The 7,880-nt window shown below is 41.2% G+C and overlaps 1 protein-coding gene across 1 annotated transcript in view; it reads left to right on the top strand.

The window, feature by feature from the left end:
* KIAA0391 (KIAA0391 ortholog) overlaps positions 1-7,880 on the top strand; it is a 148,827-nt gene that overhangs the window by 22,347 nt on the left and 118,600 nt on the right. The window contains exons 3-4 of the mRNA XM_019518890.1: positions 1,136-1,183; positions 4,198-4,333. Coding sequence (XP_019374435.1) covers positions 1,136-1,183; positions 4,198-4,333 — 184 coding nt within the window. The remainder of the gene's footprint in view (positions 1-1,135; positions 1,184-4,197; positions 4,334-7,880) is intronic.

Here is a 7,880-nt window from a genome sequence, read left to right as displayed (position 1 = left end):
GCGCTCTGGTGAACAAACGTTCTCCCAGATACTGGTGGTCACCCCTGATAAACTTATAGGTGGCCATCAGATCACCACTGAGCCTGTGCTTTTCCAGGCTGAAGAGTCCCATAGCTCTCAGCCTCTCATCATAAGGTTTGTTTTCCTGACCTCTGATCATGCACGTGGCTCTCCTCTGGACTCTCTCAAGCTTCTCCACGTCCTTTTTGAATTGTGGAGCCCAAAACTGGACACAGTACTCCAGCTGTGGCCTCACCAAGACCCAGTACAGCGGGAGAATGATGTCCTGGGATTTGCTTGAGAAGCATCTATGGATGCAAGCTAGCGTTTTGCTCGCTTTACTAGCCGTGGCGTCACATTGATGGCTCATGTTCGTATGCTTATTTAACCTTTCACATCCCTGCTGTGGGCCTTTGTCATCTGGCCCGGGAGGCTGCCCATGGCCCTAGGAATTTGGCAGTGGGATAACAGCAGCACTACTTCCCTACCACCAAAGTTCAGACCCCTGGGGAGCCGCAGGTCCTGTGAGCTGGACTGAGCACTTGATCCCAGCTTGAAGGGCCAGGTGGGGGCGGTATTGGGCTCCAGGGTCTAATCCTGGTGTGGGGGGTCCAAGAGGAGGCAGTGCCAGGACCCATTCCTGACATGATGGGGCAGGAGGGTATGGTACTAGGCCTGCAGAGACCAGTCCCATTGGAAGGGGTGGTGCCAGGCCCTGAAGGACCAATCCTGGCACACACAGGTTGGGAAGAGGTGGTACGGGGCTCCCAGAGACCAATCTCAATGCCCTGCGCAGGGGCTGAGGAGGGTGACTGTGCTGGCTCATTGGGATCCGGTCCTAGCATCCAGCAGTGCAAGGGGACAGTGCCATACCCCTGGGGAATGATCCTGGTGTGCTGGGCGAGGGGCATTGCTAGGCTGCAGGGCCCAGTCCTGGCGCACAGGGCTCGTTTCAGCCTACAGACTGTCCCCACCCCACTTATCTGGCCTGTGGGGTCAAAAGGTTGAGACACCACTCTTCTATAGTATGAATGGTTAAATATTTTATTTCTATACACAGGTCTTTGGTTGTAATTCATATATAATTAAATAAAAAGCTAATATTTTCTAAGTTCTTTTCTTTTATTTGTTTTAGTATTCCAGGAGAGAAATGGACAGGACGCTTGACCAGCGTTGAAAATGGGTAAATGTACCATTTTGTTTAAAAACATATTACATTTGATTTTGTGTGGTTGTATGTTTGGGTTTTTTTGCCTGGAGCTTTTCTGTCCTAAAACAAGAAAAAATACATTTTTTCTTTTTTTCTTTTTCATTAATTTATTTATTTTATTTCTAATTTCCTACTTAAGTGAAGTTTTGACCAGTAAGAATTTCTAATACACTCAAGCCTTTATGGCAATACAACCTCCAAAACTCCTGGGAAAGAGGACATGGGGGCAATGAGGATAAGGATGATCTTGTGGGATCTCATCCTAGTATTGTTGTTGAGAAGACATGCTGCTAAGCTAGACTGTAATTTATATTGTGTTGAGAAGTGTTCATTATTTATTTTACTTTGGTACAGTCCCTGGCCCAAGCTGACAATCAGCTGATGGTTGGGCCTAGCTGTGGAGGTGTGGGCACCCCATGCACTGGCAAGTGGGGCACGATTGGAATCTGGTCTGCTATCCCAAATTATGCTTCCTGCCATGGTGTGTCTGAGCTCACAAAATGGCACCAAGTGATGGAATCAGTTGGGAGTGTCTGCAGAATTTTTGGATGGAGGCTACATTCCAGGAAATCTCTGGCGAGGTCAACTCACTCTCATAGTGCAGAGATACCAATATGAAAACTGCTTGGACAATACTATAATCAGTTGGTTCCAAGTTCATTTGTTGATTTTTTTTTAACTTAGCATTGCCAGTGCATGCCCTTTAAAATGAACTAGCTACTAAAACAGTATTTCTTTATACCCATATCTGGGGGGTTAGATGCCATTTTGAGAATGGACAGGGAGAGGAGAGAGTGCGAGTAAAGTTTCAGAGGCTGTGGAGAGGCTAAAAAAGTGTATGGGAGGCAGTAAATTACCCTTTCCTGACTCCTTTTTTTCTGAGTGGTTTCTGCCTCTGGATATGGCTGTTTTTTAAAGATGCCGTGGCTCTTCATAGGGTAGTGGTAACTGTGGGACATAGTGCCATAATTATTCTGCCCTTCTTTGCCTTATTATTAGAACTATCACAGTTCTTTTCTTTGTCTAGGATTGGAACCTTGTCTGTGTGGTACTTGTCCTTTTCCATCTCCTCTCCTTGAGACGTAGCTTTATTCTTGAGGGATATCTGCATCTGGGTTTGCCCTGTTCTTTCCTTCCAAGTTTTAACTTCATCTACAGAAGTTAGGGTTTTGTCTGCAGGATGCAAATCTGAATGTGTATGGATACAAGTCTCTTGTCAACACGACAGATTTTGCTGGTTTAACTTTATAGTGTATTCCAGGCCATGGATGTGCATATAGGTTTTTTTGTTTTGTTTTTTTTAATATCCTTTTTTCTCCTAAGACTTTATTTCAACTGTTAAAATAAATATTATTACTGTTAAAATAAGCAAACATTTCTTTTAGGTCACTTCATATCTTTTATAGACTCCTAACAGAAGGACTACAGGTGCTGTACTCACTTGGACCTTCTGGGCAAGCATGGTTTATAAACAGTGTGCTGTCACCCAGGGCCTGGTCTCAGTCAAAAACTATGGAGGCACAAAGTCTGACACTGGAAGAGAGAGACTGAAATGGAGACAAAGATTCAGTAGTCCTGTACCCACGGCAGTATCATCTGCTCAGATTAATTTTTACATTTTATGACAGTTTGCTGACTTCATTTTTGACAGCTCAAACAATTTATTTAGTCCTTTTAGCTAACAGAAGAAAGCTGGTGACTGGTTAGCTGAACTCTTGTTTGTTAATTTAGACAGACATAGTCAGATGCCTTCAGAACACTTTAGGCTTTCATTAACACTTGACTGTGTTATGGTGCTTTCCTTGTTGGAATATGATTTGAACTAAGAGACAATGACTTCAAAACATTAAAAATAAAAGCATGTTGGGAGGATTTAGTAGAAGAATAAGACCTTGTTCCTGTTGAATTATGAATAATTTAGTCTTGCTTCTCAAAATGCAGATGCTTTTAAAAAACATTTTAGCAAATAACAGTTACTAAAAATCTCAATTTTCCTTTTAAGCCATAATTCATGCTGCTTGGATAGCCTTATCGCAAAGTACTCCAATTATGCCTGCAAATACTCTACTTTACATGTTTGAGTGATATTAATTGCCAGAACAAAATGGAAGTTGAACAGAAATGTTGGCATATAAATTGTAGACAGGGAAAAATATCTGTACCTAGAATGGCAAAAAAGAGGCTGAGGTATAAAAATGAAGGGGAGATTTTCATTTAGAAAGGAGTGCTCTCAACCCTTTCAAAATGTGTCTTTATTAGCATGCACAAACAGATTAGTAAGGCATATACACAGAACCACAGTATTGTTGTCCAGTAACAGACAGTGGGCTTAATTCTGCTCTAATCTGTAGTTGTGTAAATTCAAAATAACTCCATGAAAAATAATGCATTTACTCTGGATTTTCACCAGTGTGAATGAGAGAAGCCCATGCATTGATAAATGCAAACTCTGAGAATAGTAGAATCTGGGATGTCTCAAATAACTGTTTACTTAATAGTTTGTTTAGTTTTGTCCAAGCTATTTATGTGCATGTGGCTCACTCTATAGTATATGAGCAGCTCATTGTCTTTAAAGTACTAGTCTCTGTCTTGCTGATGGGGAACTGAGACAGAGACTAAATTACTTCCCCAGAAAACTTGTAGAACAGTAATCTTTCAAGCCCCATGTTAGTACCAGAACCACTGGACTATTTATCCTTTCTCTTTATTAATAGGGACTGTAGGACAAAATTTGAGCCTTCTAGGCTTAAATAGTCAAGACTGAAAAAGTATGATTCAGAACTTTTTGTTATCTTAAAATCTATTTTCATTAATTGCAGCAGGGTTTGATTCTTGCCTAAGGAGGGCACAACTTATTTTTCAATGATGGTTTTTAATAGAAAGGTGTAAACTTACAGTCCCTGAATACCTGGAAGTGAAACTGAACATAGCTTTTACTGTTCTTGTTCAAATATGTTTTATTATTCCTAATTTACTTTCTATTACAGTTGTGCATGTCCAGTTTGTAACCAAGTCTTAGAAACTATTGAGCTAAATGAAAAGGAATATAATATTCTCAAGGAAAAAATAATGAAGGATGTGATGATGCAGGGGAGCAATACATTCAGGACTACAACTCCCCAGGTAAGTTCCTAGTGCTTTCAGTTTCATTAATGGGACAGTCCAAAATGGTTACTTTTAAGTAGTTTTAAACCACCAGTAAATTATTTACACAATTTTAAATTAAAGACTTTTTTTAAATGATGTTAACACTAGCAATCTTGACTGTTTTTTTTATAGTTAAATCTATTCAAGATTTCAACCTACCACAAAACCCATGTTGCACTTTCAGTAAAGTTGATTTTATTAGGGAATTAGTGGGGTTTCATTTTGGAAACTTGTTTATTACATGCAGAATGCTTAGCATTTCAGTAGTGAAGTGCCATCATACCTATAGGCTGGGGGGCGACCTTCTCAGCACCACTGAGGCAGAAAGAGATCTTGGAGTCACTGTTGACTCCAGGATAAACATGGGTCATCAGTGTGATGAAGTAGTCAGCAGAGCCAATCACACCTTGTCGTGCATCCGTAGGTGCTTCACAAACAGGTCCAGGGAGGTGATTCTCTCTCTCTACGCAGCACTGATCAGGCCGCAGCTGGAGTACTGTGGCCAGTTCTGGATGCAGCCGTTCAAACGGGATACGGACAACCTGGAGAGGGTCCAAAGAAGAGCCACTTGTCTGTTTGGAGGCCTGCAGGGAAGGCCCTATGAGGAAAGGCTAAGGGACTGTAACTTCTTCAGCCTCTCCCAGAGAGGCTGAGAGGGGACCTTGTGACAGCGTACTAATTCATAAGGGGAGAGCAGCACGAAGTAGGTGATGATCTGTTTACCAGGGCACCCCCTGGAATAACAAGGAACACTGGCCATAAGCTATTGGAGAGTAGGTTTAGACTGGATGTTAGAAAAAAGTTCTTCGTGGTTAGGGTTGCCAGGATCTGGAATGGGCTTCCAAGGGAGGTGGTCCTGGCACATCCTTGGGGGTCTTTAAGAGGAGACTGGACAGACACCTGGTTGGGATCACATGATCCCAGGTTTGGTGCCCCTTTTCTTGCCTGCCAGGAGTAGGGGGTCAGACTAGATGGCCCACTGAGGTCACTTCTGACCCTAGAATCTATGGGTATGAAAATCCTGTTAATAGATCTAAGGAGAAAAATAAACACAGTGTTCCCTCTCTTTTTCTCTTTTAAGAAAAGTAAGGATCAATTAAATTGTCTAGCATGTCAGGAAACAGGTAGTAGTAGAATGAATGGTGGTATATTGTGAGGGCATTTTGGTGAGTTGTCTAAAATACATTTGGGACTTTTTTGTCTTTGTGGTATCCAGAGCAGACGATGAGTGTAAGTATCCTCTGAATTTCATGATGGTTAGTAAACTATGTGACTCTATACAGTTGGGACTTTTTAGAAAGGAAGCTAGTTCAGGAGGTTGAAATCTTGATCTGCGTAACAGAGGGCATATTTAAGAAGCAAGTCCAAGGAGGGGGGTTTCCATTTTTTTTTGTCCACAGCCAGTCGCATTCTGGACAGTAGGTGCAGTTCAAATTAAAAAGAAATCAATTGTATGAAATCAATAGTTTAAATATTTTTTCAGTTGAGAAAATTGTTATTTTTTTAAAATTTTGTGTGTGGGTGTTTCTTTTAAAGAATTGTCACCATTAAACAGTTATACAGATGCTTTGAGCTTTAAATAATTAGAATAACAGAATTTCAAATTATATTTATATTCTGTCCCTTGGGAGAGAAATGGTTTTTGCTTTATCAACTCTTAAGTACTTTCTTCCTCCCAAAAAATCTGCTGTAACTCTGATTAGGGAAGAAAATGAAGAGCATATATTCGGCTTGTTTAGAGTCTATTACATATAATCTCTCACCCTCCACTGGAAAAAGAAAATAATTTTTCATGACTAGGTATTCATATATCCAAGAAAATTAATGTATCGTTGTAAATCACATTGAACTGGCATTCTAAAGAAGTATTTTGAGAAAACAGTGTAGCTCTACTTTAAGACTTGCAGAGTGTGATAAGGAGAACATCTGTTCCAAGTTAGAGCTAGGACTAAAATAGATTCTGATTTCTGGTGTGTGCTTCTGTAGCAGAGAACATGAGAAAATAACAGATTCACAGAAGTTTAGGGCTGGAAGGGGCCTCGCTGAGATCATCGGGGCCAGCCCCCGTGTTCGGGGCTGGAAAGACTGCTGGGGTCAGATAACCCCAGCAAGGTGTGTGTCCAATCTCCTTTTGAAGATCTCCAGGGTAGGTGCCTGCACCACCCCCACTGGGAGTCTATTCCAGAGTCCGGTCCCACGAATCATGAAGAGGTTTTTCCGTATATCCAGTCTGAAACCTAGGAGTTTATGACTGTTGCTCCTGGTTTTCCCCTGGGGTGCTTTGGTGGATGTTTGTTTGCCTAGCCCCTGATGCTCTCCGGTGATGTATTTGTAAGTTGTAAAGAGAAATACAGGATGGGGTTGATGACCAGAAAGTAGTAAGCTGCAAATATTCGGGCTGTTTCAAGAACACAGTAAAAGGAGATTTACTGTGGGAACTCTTTCTCAATCTGTTTTGATTATTGAAAATATATTGGAGAAAGTTAAAAGAACTACCATATTTTTCAGGAAGTCAGATGTGTTTTTTTTTAATTAAAAAAACCCAGGTCTTTTTCTGTGGTACTGCAGCTTAGCCAGTCATTCTCGTGCATGTGGTTGTTCCATCCTAAGTGCAGGATTTTCCACTTGTCTTTATTGAATTTCATTTGCTTAATTTTGGTCAATTTTTCCAGGTTATAAAGATCATTCTGAATCCTCATCATACCCTGTGTCTTCACCCTGAATAATCTGTAAATCTGCTAAGTATGCACGCAATCTTGTCCTCCAAGTGATTAATCAAGAAATTAAACAGTACTGGACCAAGGATAGAAGCAGCGCTAACCAGTTACTTATATTTACATTCATTCCTATGGGCAAATGGATTTTGCTTTGTGCAGTTTTGCTTAGTGCTTGGTTATTCTGGAACCAGTTAAGAGTGCTAAGTGGGGGTTGCCTGTAACGAGTGCCATGGAAAACAGTGTCTTACATCTTGCTAAAGTCAAGCTTTATCACGTCCCTTGCTCTTCTCCCATTGACAAAGCCCAGACAAAGAAATCGGCATGTCCTAAAAGGAAAGCACATAGGTCAGGCATGAAATCAATGCTTGCTGTTCCTAAGCTTGTTCTCCCCTAGGTTTTTTAGGAAATAAATTCCTTGTTGACAAGTTCCATGACCTTTTCAGGCACTGAGGTCAGACTGACCAATGTCAAATTGATCATATCCGCCTCTTTCCCTTCCTGAAGACAGGCCCTGTATTTCCTCTTTTCCATTTGTCTGGGACCTCACCCAACAAGTTCAGAGTCAGTGGCTGTGCAGTTATCTCAGACAATTCCCTAAGTACTCTAGGATACATCTTATTCAGCCCTGCTAACTTGCAAACATCCAGCTTCACCAAGTCATCTCCTGGGATCCTGGTTTTCTCTGATTAAAAATAAATTTCAAATTCTCTGATTAAAACCCCCAGAATCCACAATTGAAATGAAACAGTGTGTGTGTGTGTGTGTGTGTGTGTGTGTGTGTGTGTGTGTGTGTGTGTGTGTGTGTG

The sequence above is a fragment of the Gavialis gangeticus genome, unplaced genomic scaffold (genome assembly GCF_001723915.1).
Source record: "Gavialis gangeticus isolate Ggan-Ray unplaced genomic scaffold, GavGan_comp1, whole genome shotgun sequence".
Lineage (NCBI taxonomy): Eukaryota > Metazoa > Chordata > Crocodylia > Gavialidae > Gavialis > Gavialis gangeticus.
Note: the sequence above shows the minus strand (reverse complement) of the source record. Positions and strands in the feature narration are given on the sequence as shown.